Source organism: Equus asinus, chromosome 10, assembly GCF_041296235.1.
Source record: "Equus asinus isolate D_3611 breed Donkey chromosome 10, EquAss-T2T_v2, whole genome shotgun sequence".
Lineage (NCBI taxonomy): Eukaryota > Metazoa > Chordata > Mammalia > Perissodactyla > Equidae > Equus > Equus asinus.
The window spans coordinates 80,430,318-80,448,111 of record NC_091799.1 but is presented as its reverse complement, the minus strand read 5'-3'; the positions used below and the strand labels follow the sequence as shown (position 1 = coordinate 80,448,111).

Below are 17,794 nucleotides of genomic sequence, written 5' to 3'. Positions count from 1 at the left end.
CCCCCTCCAATCCATCCTCCATATGACAGTCAGAGCAATCTTTATAAAACAGAAATCGGAACTTCATACTCTAGTCTCAATGCCTTTGGTGGCTCTCCACTGTGTACCGGTAAAGAGCAAACATCTTAGCATTGTATATGTTGGCCCTGCCTATCTCTACAGCCTTGTTTCTAATCATTCTCCACCCCTTCAAAATCTACTCTACATCTGCACCCACTCACATTCCCCAAAGACACCATAGGTTTCTATATCTCTGTGCCTTTGTACATGCCATCCCATTTTCAGGAACATCTTGCCTCCCTTGTTGGTCTAGAAAAGTACTGCTCTTCCTTGTAGAATCACTGTGATGAAGCTTCACATAACCCTCTCACCAGAAGGAAACAGCTCGCATCTTCCTTTGTATAATCTGTGCAAAGCCCAAATAGCATCCACATTGCACTACGACAGAATTCTTTGCTTGCAGAACTGCCTCTCCTACTAGACTATAAGGTCCTTAAAGCCAAGGGCTGTATCTTTTGTGTTTTCTGTCATCATATCATCAGCACTTAGCACGATGCTAGTAGATTGCTATTAGAATTGATCATTGTGATTGTTATTAGATCACTGTTACTTGAATACAAATACAAACGTAGGCCCACAATTTAAATTTCAATATTTAAAATGCAAAATTACAAAATAAAGAGATTTCTGTAGTTGTACGATTTTGAGGAAGCAATTAGAGCTCTAAAAACAGGGAAGAAGCTCATCTGCTTAGTGTGGTTTCACTAGGCCCCAGACTGTAAGGCAAGAGGAGTGGACACCTGGCAATACCATTGATTAAGGTCCTTCTCAACTACACAGTCCATCAAATCAACTCTCTGATATATTTTTAATAAGCCGTGTCGGTCCATTTTAATAAGAATTCTGATTCTAAGTGGTCGGTTCAGCAGGGTATGGCAGATATAGTACAACTTTGAGTGTCAAACAAACCAAGGTCTGAATCAAAGCTCAATCTTTTAATTGTTTAGTGACTTGAGATATTTATCCTTCTTGAAGCTGTTTTATCAATGGTCATACAGGCTGCTTACAGCAACTCACCCAAACACTTCACACTCAAGTATCCAGTACATAGTGGCTTCTCAATGATGTTTATTTCCTTCCCTTTCACCAAAACAAAATGTATTCTTGTACATTTTTATCTGAGTATCTCTTTGCAACTATGACAAAAGTCTCCCCCAGCACCAAGCAAGCTATTTCCTCCCTAGACTGACAGCCAAGAGCTCCCATCAACTTTTAGGTTTTCTTTTCGGAAAGTAACATCTACTCTCTTTTTTTTTGTTTTTAAGCTAAAATGAAACAAAAGTCATCAAATCAATATAATAGATAAAAACATTGATTTACCTTAAATGCTAACCTGTTGCCACCAGTTGCTTAGACTTGCAACTATGGACGCTCTCTCCTGCATCTGGGAAGACTGGTCCCCGCCCATCCCCCTATTGCCTCCTCCCTCTTACCTTTCCTGCTCACCTCCTGGTCCGCCCTCTTCATGCCAATTGGATAGCTTGCAGTCACTGCTGCAGACTCACAGCCTGACTGGCTCAGCTTACTATCAATCCTTATCCTGGCCCCGCCTTTTCTCAAGTTTACACTTCTGTTGCCTAGGAAATCCAGTGACTGTGAAAGCCCAAGCTGTTTGCCCTAGGAGAGAAGCCAGCAGGAAGTTCTGCTGGCAATTGTTTGGTTTCTAGAATGGCATCAAAACTTGCTTCATATGTTTTATAAGATAACGTTCAGCAAATTCTCTTTACTTCTTTAGGCAACCCATTCCTGCCTTTCTGTTGTCTCCAGATGGCTTCCTGCTAGAGCATCTTATCAGGTGAGACTTAAAACCACAACACGTAAGTTCCCTCGCTCTGCTTCGGTGGCCCAGGGTTTCGTCCAGTTCGGATCCTTGGCGCGGACATGGCAACGCTTATCAGGCTACGCTGAGGCGGCGTCTCCACATGCCACAACTAGAAGCCACAACTAAAATACACAACTATGTGCTGAGGGGGAGTTGGGGAAGAAAAAGCAGGAAAAACAAACAACACACAACACACTGGAGCAGGCAGGTGTAATTACAGGTGGTTCAAAGTCTTCCCTCTTCCTCCACCTCCACACACTAATAGAATGCCACTTCCCACTGTTTCCATCCTTGGTTTCTTCTGTTCTCTTTTTTTCTCCTCTTTTTACATCTCATTTCTTTTTGCACTTGTCCTTCACAATAAGTTTGCCAGATAAGAAGCAGGCTAGTGGCCCTAAATCACTCTCTTTCATTGTTGTACCCCTGACATCCACCCTTCCCTCATCACTTCCACCCCTTCTTGTGCTTCCATCATGAAGTGGTACAAAGAACTGAAGACTAGAACGATGAAGACAAGAGTTCCACTTTCTGTTCTGCATGTTACATTATATATATTCTCAGGCAAGTGTGATCATGGATTTCTACAGTCTCTAGAGTGGACACTGTATCTGCCTTGCCAACTTCTCAGACTTGCCCTGGAGGCCAAGGGGATTTTAATGCAGACTTGTCTTGGTTGAGGGGAATTCCAGCAGGGTGTGATCTGAGGGGCAAGAAAAAGTCACTTGCTCAAAAATATGTCCCTTGTTTCTCTTTTGGGGTTGGATGTTTCCAGAAGGCCCTGCCTATGGTGCCTGACACCTACCAAGCAGCTAGAAAAAGCTGATACTAGCAGGGATTAGATGTGCTCCCCACCTCCACCCCAGGGTGGTTCTGAGTGTCTTCTCCAGACACCATTAGCCACTTCATCCGAAAAACACTCCTTCTTGCTGCAGCTGACCTCCTGGTGTTAAGCTGTTCATTTCACTTTCACTAAGTGAAGTTACTAAGCAAAACTAACAAGCTATTAAGGAGCAACCACTTACACAAGGTGCACCACCAGTGACAGAAATATCTGCTTTTTAATTAATCAGTTGGACAATGGGAAGCCAACTGAGAGCTCTTAGAGGACTAGCAGAGAGTCAGTTCAGCTTTGTGTCTTGCAAAGTGTCCAGCATGGTACCTTGTAGAAATGTGAAATCAGTCAATATTGGTCAAATCAAGTTGTTGAACTGGATAAAATGCATTCATATTAAGGACATTTAAAAGATGAAATCTGATTTTCAGAAATAGCTATTTCCTTGAACTAAATAGAAGTTTGTATAAGACCAAAAGTATTCTATTTACTTCCTTTTACATGTATAGTTGGTTGACATTTAAACAAATAACCATCTCACAATAGCTTGCAACTGGGATGTAATAAATGAAATAATAGAAGATCGACACGGGGGAATCATGTCTACAGAGCATTTAGCATGGATAGGCGCACAAAGAATCAAAAATTATCAAGTCTGAGGAGCAAAATCAAAAGGGACACAGAAAAGTGAGTAGAGTCTAAGGGACTTACAGGACCCCATCATGTGGATTTATATTTGTATTATGGATGTCACAGGAAAGGAGCAGAGAGATTGAAGAAATAATGGCACATGACATGATATTATACGTAGACAATCCTAAAGATTCCACACACACCAAAAAACCTGTGATAACTAATAAACAAACTTAGGAAAGTAGCAAGAAACAAAATTAGCTCACAAAAGTCAGTTGTGTTTCTATATATTAATAATGAACACTTCAAAGAGGAGATTAGAAAAACAATTCCATTTACAATAACATCAAAAGAATAAAATACTTAAGAATAAACTTAAACAAGGAGGTGGAAGGTTTTACATTGAAAACTACAAGACTACTGAAAGAAATTAAAGAAGATATAAATAAACGGAAAAAAATCCAGGCTTAATGGATTAGAAGAATTAATACTTTAAAGGTGTCCCTACCACCCAGGGTGAGCGACAGATTCCATGCAATCTCTATCAATATTTTTTTTTGCAGAAATAGAAAGCCCATCCTAAAATTCATATGGAATTTCAAAAGATCCAGAGTATCCAAAACAATTTAACAAAAAGCAAGGTTGGAGGTCTCACACTTTGTGATTTCAAAACTTACTACAAAGCTACAGTCATCAAAATAGTGTGATACTGGTGTAATGACAGATATATAGACGAATGAAATAAAATAGAAAGCCCAGAAATAAACCCTTGTATATTTGGTCAAACAACTTTTGACAAGGGTTCCAGGACCATTCATTAGGTGAAGACAATCTTTTCAACAATAGAGTTGGAAAACTGCATCTCCACATGCAAAAGGTTGAAGTCGGACCATTACCCATTCTTGGTAACTCAAATTGGTGACTCAAAATGGATCAAAGACCTAAAGATATGAGCTAAAATTATAAAATGATCTATTCATTTCTCAGGAGAAAATATGGAGAGAAATCATCATGCCATTGGATTGGGTAATGATTTCTTGAATATGAGACCAAAAGCACAGGCAACACATCAGAAAATAAATAGATTGGATTTCATCAGAAGGAAAGACTTTTGTGCAACAAGGGATACTATCAACACAGTGAAAAGGCAACCAAGGGAATGGGAAAAATATTTGCAAATCATTTATCTGATATGGGATTGATACTGAGATTATTTAAAGAATGCCTACAACTCTACAAAAAAACCCAAACAATATGATTCAAAATTGGGCAAAGACTTGAACAGCTATTTCTCCAAATAAGATATATAAATGGCCCATTAGCTTACCAAATGGTAAACATCACTAATAAGGGAAATTGTAATTAAACCACAATGAGACACTATTAGGATGGCTAATATCAAAAATTAAAAATTAAAAAAATAAACAAAACCAGAAAATGACAAGTGTTTGTGAGGCTATGGAGAAATTGGAACACTTGTGCATTGTTGGTGGAAATGTAAACTGGTATAGCCACTGTGAAAGACAATATGGCAGTTCCTCAAAAATTAAACATAGAATTATCATATGATCCAGAAATTTCTTTCCTGGGTATATACCCCAAAAAATTAAAAGAAGGGACTTGAACAAATATTTGCACACTACTGTTCATAGTGGCATCATTCACAATAGCCAAAATTGGAAGCAACCCAAATGTCGATGGACAGACAAATAGATAAACAAATGTGGTATATACATACCATGGAATATTATTTAACCTTAAAAAGAAGGGACATTCTGACACATGCTACAACGAGGATGAATCTTGAAGACATTATGGTAAGTGAAATAAGTCATCACAGAAGAACAAATATTGTATGATTCCACTTATATAAGGTACCTAGAGTAGTCAAATTCATAGAGACAGAGAGGAGAATAATGGCTGCCAGGGTGTGGAGGCAGAGAGAAATGAGGAGTTACTGTTTAACGAGCAGGACTTTTCAGTTTGGGAAGATGAAAATGTTCTGGAGATAGATGGTGATAATTGTTTCTCAACAATATGAATGTACTTAATGCCCCTGAACCATACCCTTTTAAACGGTTATTTGGTAAATTTTATACGACATATATTTGACTATAGTAAAAAAAAAAAAATTGGAAAACAAAAACAGAAAAATTGTACAAAGTAAGCCTCTGTTATCTCACAGATTATAGACCTTAACTTCCATTATTCTCCTCCTTTGTAACTCCTGTCCCAGTTCCAAGGCCTGACCCACCATCAGGTCAGATAAGACCTCTCATATTTTGGTCTGGTTTTATTTGTGCAATTGAATCTTCCACTACCCTAGTCTAGCCAGGGTCACAGGGGGAACCCAGCCTCATGGCCATCTCGCTACCACCTCCACACATTGGGCCCCCTCTTCTCCCAACCTGGTGTGTCTTCCCTGCCCGGCTCCATTCATAAAAAATGCTGCCATGAAGTCAAAGGCCATCTAGCCTGTGAATTATTCCCCAGCTCTGTCTGCTCACTTAATACAAGGTCAGTATTAGGAAGGGTAGACACTTTGGTGCCTGGAAAGCCCACGCCAAATCTAGGCTCTTGTTGCCTATGAGCTGAATGGTATTGGGAAAATTATTTACGTCAAGTGAACCTCTGTCCTTCCATTTATAAAAATAGGGGTTGTCCAAGTTGCCTCCAGATGGCATGGTATTACATAAAATCACTTCCGTACAATAGCAACCCAGTGCCTACAGGCAACAGGCAGCCACTAATCTGAGCTCTGCTGTCTTTTGAAAACTTTCAGAGCAGGGCCTCATCCCAGACCAATCAAATCAGAAAATCTAGGCAGAGCCAGGAACCAGGGCTCTACAGGAAGGAGACATTGGAGATAATTGGAGATAATGCTTTCACTTCTTGCTGTCAGTCCCACACAATCCTGCCCTGGTTACATGGTGTCTTGCTTTTTTTTTTTTTTTTTTTGCTGAGGAAGATTCACCCTGAGCTAACATCTGTGCCAATCTTCCCCTATTTTGTGGTGGGTTGCCACCACAGCATGGCTGCCTATGAGTGGTGTAAGTCCATGCCCAGGAACTGAACTCAGGCCACTGAAGCAGAGCACACTGAACTTAACCTCTAGGCCACAGGGCCGGCCCCTATGTCTCACTTTTAATCAAGAAATTAATAAAATTGAGAATAGAAAAACAATAGGGAAATCAGTGAAACAAAAGCTGGCTTTTTGAAAAGATAAGGAAATAATAAAGATACAAATTACTAGAATCAGAAATGAAAGAAGGAACACCACTAATGAGCACACAGAAATAAAAAGGACTATAGAAAAAATACTAAGAACTTTAGATGCCAATAAATTAGATAATGTAGATGAAATTGACAAATTCCTAGAAAGACGTAAATTACCAAAGTCAGTTCAAGAATAGACCTGAATAGACCTATAAAGAGTAAAGTTTGCCCCATTTGGGTAAAGAACTCTGAGAATCTCTTGCCATATAGATATTCAAAATATAAATCAAAGTTACATGTATTTCTACACGAACTATAAACACAATGCACAGCCTCATCAAGACTCTTGTTATCTTCTTCAGATTTCTAGACATTACTGGTCGTAACCAAGGCACTAATTCACTTCTCAAAACGCACGAGGCCAGTCTTTTTTGAACAGGATGTTCAGTGAAATTTCAACTCCCTCACCAGCCTCAGGTTGCTTGTTTCATATCATGTCCCAATGACTCACTTAAACAGGTTCAAACTGAAATAAATGAAACCTGGCACATTCTGGTCATCAGTCAAAGGTGAAGGGAAACCCTCATTCCGGCCCCAAAGCCTAACCACCATAAAAACCTCAAGCCGCTCTCCTTTTCCTGTTTTCTCAATGTATTCTTGGACCAACTTGGGACTTGACTTACTGTCCCCAGGAAGCCTCATTATGTTATCAATAAACCTTTTTACAGCTTCTTGTTGTTTATGTGATGCCATAAGTCTTAACATCCAAACTTAATTTTGGGTGGGGAAGAAGTTCCATCCTACTTCTCAGAATGGCTAAAACAATTTAGGAGGAAATAATGCTAATTCTACCCAAACTCTTCCAGAAAATTGAGGAGAGAACACTTCCCAATTCATTCTGTGAGGCAAGCATTTTACTGACACCAACGATAGAAAAAAATTCAAAAAATCACAGAACAATATCCTGCATGAACACAGATGGAAAATCTAAAACCAAAATTTTAAAAAACCACATCTAAAAATATATAAAGAAGAAAATATATCTTGACCAAATGAGGTTTGTTCTTAGAATATGAGGTTAGTTCAACGTTTGAAAATCAATCAGTGAAATTCATCATATTAGAACAAACAAAAAAAATCATATATTCATATTAATACCTGTAGCAAAAGCATGAAATTAGATATGATCAAAATTAAAAATTGTGCTCTTCAAAAGACACTGATAAGAGAAGGAAGAGACAAGTCATAGACTGGGAAAGAATATTTACAAAGCATATACTGAAAACTCAATAATAAGAAAACAAACGACCTAATTTAAAAATGGACAAAATCTGACAAACACTTCACTAATGAAGACACACAAATGACAAATAAGCACATGAAAAAATGTTTAGCATGATTAGTCATGAAAGAAATGCAAATAAAATCCACAATGAAATACAACTAAAGAATGGCTAAAATTAAAAAGACTAATAACGCCAAGTATAGATGAGGATGTGGTGTGCATGGAACTTGCATTCATTTTTGGTGAGAATCTAGAATGTTACAGCCACTTTGGAAAACAGTTTGACTATTTCTTAAAAAGTTAGACATACAACTAACATATGGTGCAGCCACTGCACTCCTAGCAATTAATCCAGAGAAAAGACAGTACATGTTCATACAAAGACTTGTACACATATATTCACAGCAGGTTTCTCTGTAACAGCTCAAAACTCGAAACAACCCTAATGTCCCTCAATAGGCAAGTAAATAAAAACACTGTGGTAATCCATACAGTGGAACACCACCCAGCAAGAGAAGGAAATGAACTATTCATTCGCACAATATGGATGAATCTCAAAATAATGATGTTGAGTAAAATAAGCCAAAATATGAGTATGCAACTTATGATCCCATTTGTATAAAATCTACAAGATGCAATCTAACATACAGTAACATAGTAGTAATTGACTGGCGATGGGAGGGCCGGGGGAGATTGCAAACGGACATGAGAATTCTTCTGGGGGAGAAAAATATATTTGTTATCTTGATTATGTCGATGGTTCACAAGTGTATACATATATGTCCAAGTATATCAAATTGTATGTTTTAAATACGTGCAATTTATTATATGCCAATAACACTTTAATAAAGTGTTTTAAATAATGAAGATAAGGAATTTCAATCTGTGGCCATGAGGAATTAACAAGTCTGTATTTACCTTTCTTCTTTAGACAACTAAAAATAACCCAGAGCAAATATACAATAAAATGGCTTTTAGGCATGGGACACCAGGCAGTGCAGGACATGGATGGCTGGCTGGAGAAAATTTCTAGGTCTCGTAGCAGGAGTAGAAAGTAACCTATGAAATAGGAAGAACAGCTCTCCTTGCATGATAGAAGCCTTAAATATGGTTGAACACTTCCGATCAATAAAAACTTAAGCCACAGTACATGTTAGTATTTACCAAAATTATCAACAATACTGTCTGGAGGCTTGCCTGAAATGAAGTGACACCCAGATAAGGGGTAAAATATGGAGGTATGGTGTGTGGAGGCCAGGTCTACAGAGCCTAATAAGATATCCAGCACTTAATACACACACACGCTTTTCCCATTTTTTCAATACAACTAGATTCAAAAAGATTTTGGGCTAAGCAGCACTATACAAAAGACATTATCTCTTTTTGCCTGGGATAGAAGAATTCAATAATTTTGAAAAAGCATGCTTAGGATTAAAACATCTCCTCCAAAATGAAGCGTGGTGACATTATGACTATGATCTTGGAGAATATGAGACGCCCGGTCCAGCAGTGGATAATGGCTTCCACCTAGGAATGACGAATAACTACATTTTCGTAAAGACGAGAACAGAAGTCTGAAATCGATGTGGAGACGTGGGGAAATCCAGGGTAAGACAACAGAAAGTTGACAGTGAGTAGAGGAAGATGAGTTTCTTCAGTGCCTCTTCTCACTTTGGGTAAGCCCCAGCCCAGACACCCACATCCTGTCTGCCCCAATCCTTGACCTGCGGCAATCCTCCGTCAAAAAGCCCCTCTTGTGACTCGTGGTCTCCATGTTAGTGTGATGAGCTTCTCAGTGCTTAGGTCTTACGGAGTTCCTGATCCTAAGGTGCATCTTGCATTTGTAGCTGGGGCCATATGGAGATACCTGCAACGTCTTGTCTAAGACCATGTGCTATCTTGGAATATTTTTCTTGAATCTATGGATCTCAGCAGCAGAGAAAGCCAATTCAGGAGGGAAGGAATTAGAATTTGCCAAAGTTGGGAAATGGGGGTACTTTTGGGAGATAAGTTCCCACAATGATTGGGTCAGCAGAGATGGGTGTAGAACTACAGAAACGGTTTGTTTCTGTGGAAATTAATCTAGCTTTTAGATCCATACTTGTGTAACCGGTGATAGCACAGATTATATAAACACAAATCCCCCATCCCCTCAGACTGTCTGTTCTTGCTTACATTTACCTCATGGAGGAAACAGGTGCAGGGGAGAAGGCACATCCACAGATGCAGCCGTTCATGTGTGTCTTCGTGAGCCAGAGGGCATTCTGGAGCAGAGGCGGCACTTCCAGCACATCACAACCACACCAGCTTCCTCTTGGAGTCTGAGGCAGAACAGTGTACTTTCAAGAAAGGAGGAAGCTCTTTTCCACCATTGCCTTTAACTATCATAAAAAAAAAGGTTTAAAATGGAGTACATTTAAATACTGTATTTTTTAAATATTGATTTTTAGAAATCCTCACTGTAAAGAGTGAAAGAGTGGAATCAGTGGAAGATGACGCTTTGGAAGTAAGAAGCATCCTCTTCCACAGATTCCTTAAGGCAGCACTGGTGTGCTTTAGCAAAAGACACCTCATTTCCCTGACTCTCAGTTTCCCTCTCAGGAAATAAGAGAAGAGACCCTATTAGATAAACTCTATGGTTTCTTCCAGCTCTAGGATCCCCAGATTCTTGGGGATCTAAAAGTGATCTAGGGAGCCCAGGATCTTTTCAGGATGGGTCAAATAAAATTCTTGGGGAACTCCAACCAATGATGACTCCTTATTCTGATAAATTTTTCCCATTGGTAATCTGTTCCTTTTGCGCAAAAGTAAAGGAAATGAAACTGGCTCCACAATATGCAGAATTAACTGCTTCCCTGTCCTTCAGAAACTTCCAGCAGCACAGGTGAAAGAAAGAGGGGCTCCCAAGGACTCGATTGTCCTGGGGTCCTTTCCTCTGCTGGATCAGTTCTCCAGGTTTCCTATTAATGAAATATTCCCCATTTGTGCTGCTGCCCCCAGGAGCACCTTTTTCTGGCCCTGAAATTAACTTCATCTTCCACTTTCTACAGGTAATTGCTGTGCCCCGCACTCCTCCCATCCCCCACCAGAAGTTTAGAGTGAGCCTCTGAATGTCCAGCCCACGCACCGGAAGAGCCCGCCCAGGTCTCAGTCTCAGAACTGGATCTAAACTTCTGGCCCCAGCCATGAACAATGGGAAGCATGTCTAGAGCAGATGAAAAGAGAGGAAAGGAAATTGCTGTTTTCTCCGGAGCTACCTTCTCCTCTACCGGTAGAGGCCCCTCTCTGTCCCTGACTGCCTCTCCCTTCTCCAGCCTGGGACACAAACCTGCTCAGTGTGCAAAACCACAGGGAATGACCCTCTGACCTAGGACTGTTTGCCTGAGCCCTGGAACGGGTGCCTGGGACGCTCCTATCTCTGGATTCTTTGGCCAAGCACTCACCCAGCAAGGACAGAGTCAGGATTTTGGCAGCTTCTGAGAGCAGGAGCCCAGGCAGAAGGGAGCAGATGAGAAGCAGCACCCGTTGCCCCGCCATGCTGGTTCCTGTGCTGGGAGCCCTGTGCCTCCTCCCTGCAAAGGAACTGCTGCACCCCAGACACGTGGTGCACAGGCAGAGAAGGGTTGGCGCTGGCTGGGAGCCTGGGAGGTGGGAAGAAATGGATCCCTCCTGTCTCTCTTCTCTCTGTCCCCTCCTCTTCTTCTTCCCCTCCTCCCTAGGCTCCTGCTCCACTGGACATTCTGCCCTCACCATCCTGCCCGTGAGCAGTGGGAAGGAGGGGTTAGTGAGCTGACCCTTAGCCCTTCTCCATCCAAGTAATCACCACACTCTCTGCATAGAAAATACTCGGAACCAGGAATGGTAGAGACCTTAGGAAATCACGTGGATGACAGCTCCGCCTCAAAGTAGCTCCAACTATCTGAGTTTTATGGACAATTCCTAGATTTGTGGTATTTCATCTCTAGTCAAAGTCTTCTAATTACCTCACGCTGCCATCCCCAGAACCCATTTCCTCAGGGACCTGCTTAAAACCTCCTCTAGTGTCCCAAGCTGAAGAGACACTACTCCCTACATGTAGTGTCTACTCCCTGGGAGTAATTCCTTGGGAGTAATTTGTTTCTACTCTGGAAGCAAATCCCCAAGTGAAATCAATCTACCATTATTGGATTATATCTCTGAAACCATCTTTTATGGTGTTTTTTTTTTTTTAGTTTTTATTATTTCATTGAGGTCACATTGGTTATAGCAATATGTAAAATTTCATTGTTTTGACTTCTGTATAGGCTGCATCACATTCACCACCAAAAGTCTAGTTTCCATCTGTCACCATACATATGTGGCCCTTTATCCCTTCTGCCCTCATCCCACCCCTTCACCTATGGTAACCGCCAGTCTGTTCTTTTCTATGTGTTTATTTGTTTATCTTCCACATACGAGTGAAGTCATACCACATTTGTCAAACTTTCACTGTCTGACTTATTTTGCTTAGCATAATACCTGCAAGATCCACCCACAATGTTGCAAATGTCACGATTTCATCTTTTTTATAGTTGAGTAGTATTCCATTGTATAAATATACCACATTATCTTTCCCCACTCATCCATTGATGGGCACTTGGTCACTGGGGTTACTTCCAAGTCTTGGCTATTGTGAATAATGTTGCAATTAACATAAGGGTGCATCAATCTTTATTTATTTGTTTGTTTTCTTTTTCTTTTTTGTTGCAGTAACATTGGTTTATAACATTATATAAATTTAAGGTGTGTGTCATTATATATTTTGATTTCTGTGTAGATTACATCATGCTCACCACCCAAAGACTAATTACAGTTCATCACACACACATGTGTCCAATCACCTCTTCAGCCCCCCCCCCCCTTCCCTCTTCCCTGCTGGTAACCACCAATCCAATCTCTGTGTCTATGTATTTGTTTGCTGTCGTTTTTATCTCCTACTTATGAGTGAGATCATATGGTATTTGACTTTTCTCCCTCTGACTTATTTCACTCAGCATAATAAGGAGTGCATCAATCTTATGCAAGTAGGTTTTTCACGTTCTTCACATAAACATCCAGAAGTAAAATAGCTGGAACATATGGTATTTCTAATTTAATTTTTTGAGAAATCTCCACACTCTTTTCCATAGTCGCTGCACCAATTTGCATTCCCACTAGCAGTGTATAAGGATTCCCTTTTCTCCATCTCCTCTCCAATACTTGGTATTTCCTGTCTTGTTAAATATAGCCAGCCTGATGGGCATGAGGTGATATTTTACTGTAATTTTGAGTTGCATTTCCCTAATAATTAGAGATTTTGAGTCTCTTTTCATGTGCCCTTTGGCTATCTGTATATCTTCTTGGGAAAAGTGTCTGTTAATATCCTTTGCTCATTTTCTGATTGGGTTGTTCATTTTTTTTGCTAAGTTATAGGAGTTCTTTATATATTTTGGAAATTTTATGATTCTTTGTTCTGTTTCTGTGAAAAATGCCATTGGGATTCTGATTGGGATTGCATTAAATCTGTAGATTGCTTTAGGTAATATGGACATTTTAACTATGTTTATTCTTCCAATCCATGAGCTTGGAATATCTTTTCATTTTCTTGTTTCTTTTATAATTTCTTTCAATATTGTCTTATAGTTTTCAGTGTATAGGTCTATCAACTCATTGGTTAAATTTATTCCTAGGTATTTGATTCTTTTTGCTGTGATAGTAAATGGGATTGTATCCTTGATTTCTCTTTCTGCTAGTTCCCTGTTATTATATAGAAATGCAACTGAATACACCTTAAAAAAAAAACTAGAAAAAGAAGAACAAACAAAGCCCAAAGTAAGTAGAAGGAAGAAAATAATTTAAAAAATAGAGCAGATATAAATGAAATAGAGACAAAAAAAACAGAATAGAAAGGATCAATGAAACGGAGAGATGATTCTTTGAAAAGATAAAAAAATTGACAAACTCTTAGATAGACACACTAAGATAAAGTAGATAAAGTTAGAAATTTTACATCATTCCATAATCCTCTTGAATTATTATTTCTACTCCACTTTTTCTAGAGAATGTAATTCTACTCTATATATGTTTATGCTTGAAAGAATTGTGTTGCGTATCCAGTTATTACCTTGAGTATCAAAAATATGTATTCAAATTAAAATTAATATTTCTATCCTACGACAATAAGGCTCTAATAGTTGAATATTTTTACAAAGTTACTTTAAGTTTTAATAATTGCATTAAATTAGCCAAAGAAACATAAACATATTTCTGATTTGTTCAATAATTACTGAACACAAAATGCACGTCACAATGAGATAAGGAACTGTTTCTAAATTCTTTTAAAATTGACTGGTGTCAATTTTAACATTTAACATTTAACAAACATTATCTACTTGTGGAATAGGATGTGTTTATATCAATATCTCTTAGTTATGTAAACACTGAGAAAATTATTCGCATCAATAAGTAGCACAAGTTTTGTTATGACCATCTTGAAAATCATGTGCTTCAACTCTTTGAACACCTTCAGTATACTAGACAAAAATTCTCATAGCAATCCAACATCAGTTATTTTTAATGGACTAACAGCTGAAAAATCACAATTTATTCTTGAATTTTCTTAAAAATGAAGAATTGGAAATCACTTTAATAACAAAGGGCTCTTGCTCAGTCATTACATTTCTAACTGTCCATTTGGTACCCCTGTTTTTCCATCCTGGGGCAATGCAACATAGTGAGAATAGGGAGGGGTGAAAGACATGCATTTCTTTTCTAAAATAAGGGTTAGGAAATTGTGAAAAGTGTGGCAGGAAAGAGAACTCTACCACCCAAACACAGCAGATTGTTAGGCAGACCAGTGTTAGGAAACTAGAGTACACACAGGTGAAGATTTATCGCCTCCAGACGCTCTGTGCCATGCAGCTTGGGGAAGGGTCTTCACGTACACATTAAGGCACAGACAGCCCAGGCTGAAGCCCACTGACTTAAGCCCCTCTGCTGAGGCTTTCTGTAACTGCTGGGTAATTGATTTCCCAATGACAGTATCTTTCATCTGAGACAATATGAAGTTCATAAATGGTCACTAAAGGAATATGGAATGAAAAGCCTAACTCAATAAAATTCCCTGACAGAAATTATAACAAGGGGAAGGAGTGAAATGAAATAAACTATTATTTGGTCTTGACATCTGGCACTCTATTCTGTCATATTCGCAGGCTTCTTTATTTGTAAAATCACTGTAGAATACAGAAGAAGCTAATCGCTCAATCAAAATGAGAAAGGAAGAGTGGTCACTGGGTGCCATCCCTTTCAAGAATCTCATCTACAGACAAGGGAGGGTCCCTGTCACCTGGAGGTGTCCACTGCCCTTGTTTGTGGAAGCTTCTCTTCTTTGCATTTGCCAAAACACAAGAGGATCTCCCAAAATTCATTGTGGATTTTTAATTAGTGAAAAAAAAAAAAAAGCCCGAGGACTGAATCACTAGTACAAGCATTATCTCATTATTATTTATTGTTATCTTGGGATGATTTGAACAAAATTTCGAAAATCCACTCTGGACATATGTGTGTCTAAAGTTGTGACTATTTCACTTGAAGACTTATAAAAAATAAATGATTAACTAATTTAAAGGCTGGCATGGACAAAGGAGCCTCCCTAGGTCTTAGGGACAAAATGTGCACCTAAACAAAATATCCCAAGAGAATCCCCCAGCAAATCAAACCACCCTCTGCATGCATGGGCATGGAATCAGCCTGGGTGGGAGGGTCCACCAGCTGGGATGACCGTGTGGTAGGGCAGGTTATTCATTGCAAAAAGATGCCCTCAAGAGGGACCAGTGGGAGCTAAAACCAGTCCATCTCCACTGCCCAGGCCACGTGCCTTGGTTGGAGGGGGCAGCAGGTTTTCTTGCTCTCATCTCAATTTGCACGTTGGCTCCCTCTCCATCTGTGGTTCCTCCTGCTGGTACCTGCTTCTTTGGGGTGGGCTGATTAGACACATCCACCCAGTTAAATGGCAGAAACAAAATTAGAGAACTCAGAAAACATAACATACTTCAGCATGATAAAGGACTGCTCTTCCTATTATGCATGTTCACCACCCCAAAAGGTCTAGTTTCCACCTATGGTAGTTACAGTTGGTGTAAGACTCTCCCTGAGGTCACAGGGTCACAGGTGGAACAAAACATCCAATCCAGACCCTCCCTGCCTGCCCTCCACATGTGGCCAAGGCTCTAGTTTCCTCTCATTATTCATTGCCTTTTGTTTATGTTTCTAACGTGTCTCCCCAGCAGCTGGAGATGGGGAACATTTCTTAGAATTTTTGTACAGCTAGGAGTGGTCACGGGACTCAGGTCTGGTGAACGAGACGTAAGTGGAGTCTTTGGGTGGCTGGAGTGTCTGGGAAATCTCTTTAATGAGGGCTGACTCAGCTGTCAAGGACCTGATTAATTCACTTTTCTCAATTTTCCCTTGTCTTGCCCAAATTTCCAGGTGCTGGCTGGATACAAAAAGACATTCTTGAAAGTCCAGGGCAACCTTGAGGATGAAACACCCCTGCAGAGGAAGGCAGATCAACCAGACAAGAAATGGGCACTGTTGAGTACATCATGGAGCTACAACTCCAGCCCTGGACTGCCTGCCTACCTCCAGATCTCTTTTACATGAGAAAAACAAGACGAAAGAAAACCCTAAGCATTTCAGCCACTTTTTCTGGTTTCAGTTACTATCAAGTGGATGCAATTCCCAAGAGTATGTCACATATAGAAAGACTCACTTATCAAGGAGCACAAAAAAAGACTTAGTTTAAAAACAAATGACCTTCTTTCTCATGACTTTACTTTTTTAATGGGAAAATTTAAAGACAGCTCAGCACTGTGAAACAGAGAACAAGGCCACTTCAGCCCATGACCAACCTGCAGACTCCATGCCTGATCAGCAAAGAAGGAGCTTTGTGCAGGAACCAAGACAGAAGCCAAGGTGGTCCTGCAAGGGTGGTTCCGTCCTGAAGGCACATGCGCAGGACAGGCTTCCTGTGCTTTGATGAGAGTTTAGAGGAGAAGCCAATAGACAATAAAAGGATTAGGAAAGCGCCTGTCTTAGCTGTTATTCCATAACAAGTAGTGGGGGCAGGTGAGAGGGAAAGAGGCTCAGAAGATACTGGCCTTGGAGGCTGGAGTGGTTCAGGCTCAGTGCCTGGAAGAGGGGCATGATAAGGAAGGGCTTCAAGGCTTAAAGTCTGAGGGCCACTGGGTCCAAATGCCCCAGAGACAGAATCACAGACTAGCCTTGGCTGACTCACTAATAAAGAAGGCCACAAGTGCTGAGTAAAGAAATCTGATCACAGGAAGAAAACAGCGAGCAGGAATTTGCAGCACAATTAGCAAGTGGATACGATGTGGAGAACAGGGCTTGCCAGAACCCAAGAAAGGGTGGGAGGTTCCCAAGAAACGGTGACCCCCCCAAATACTGCCACCCCAGGCTACACTTGGCATCAGGCCTTCTTCAGCTTCCTGGCCCCACACAGCCACCTGGCCACCATGCCCAGCAGCTTCCCACAGAGCCACATGGTGCCGAGGGTGACCACCAGCAGGAACAAGAAGACGTCAAGTAGATATTGTTGATACCACGACTGCTGGAAGGAATATGGCTTGAGGTGTGCAGCACCTCCTGTCTGGAGGATGTGGTTTGTCCAGCCCACCAGCCTCTGGCTGGGGGTCAGGGGGTGAGAGCGCCTGATGATGCTAGCAGCCACTGCTGTAGATTTGTACCTGTTGGCAGAAACAGAGGTAGCCAGTTACTCTTGTGGTCTCACAAGCCTTAGAGGACTTGTGTCACACACATACACTTTCCACCATATGCACAAAAGATTCTGCTTCAAGGAAAAGTTTTTGGCTTCATCTTGCCACTGTCTAAATGGGTCCCTTTGAAAAGTTCCAACTGGTGCTTTCAT

At 40.4% G+C, this 17,794-nt stretch overlaps 2 protein-coding genes across 13 annotated transcripts in view; both read right to left on the bottom strand.

The window, feature by feature from the left end:
- The window catches only part of CAPSL (calcyphosine like), a 47,378-nt gene extending 35,935 nt beyond the window's left edge, over positions 1 to 11,443 (bottom strand). For 2 of the 7 annotated variants that reach the window (XM_070519775.1, XM_070519773.1), the window contains exons 1-2: positions 11,292 to 11,443; positions 10,030 to 10,169 (exon numbers count right to left, since the gene is read on the bottom strand). In XM_070519775.1, coding sequence (XP_070375876.1) covers positions 10,030 to 10,065 — 36 coding nt within the window. In that variant the 5' untranslated portion in view covers positions 10,066 to 10,169; positions 11,292 to 11,443. Of the gene's footprint in view, positions 1 to 1,380; positions 1,484 to 10,029; positions 10,230 to 11,176; positions 11,201 to 11,291 lie in introns of those variants that run through there. The other 5 variants (XM_070519771.1, XM_070519772.1, XM_070519770.1 and 2 more) reach the window with 5 other exon arrangements.
- Positions 11,444 to 14,133: 2,690 nt separating this feature from the next.
- The window catches only part of LOC106824789 (UDP-glucuronosyltransferase 3A1-like), a 28,929-nt gene continuing 25,268 nt past the window's right edge, over positions 14,134 to 17,794 (bottom strand). For 2 of the 6 annotated variants that reach the window (XM_070519764.1, XM_070519765.1), the window contains exon 8: positions 14,134 to 17,612. In XM_070519764.1, the coding sequence (XP_070375865.1) occupies positions 17,336 to 17,612 (277 nt within the window). In that variant the 3' untranslated portion in view covers positions 14,134 to 17,335. The remainder of the gene's footprint in view (positions 17,613 to 17,794) is intronic. The other 4 variants (XM_070519767.1, XM_070519768.1, XM_070519766.1 and 1 more) reach the window with 3 other exon arrangements.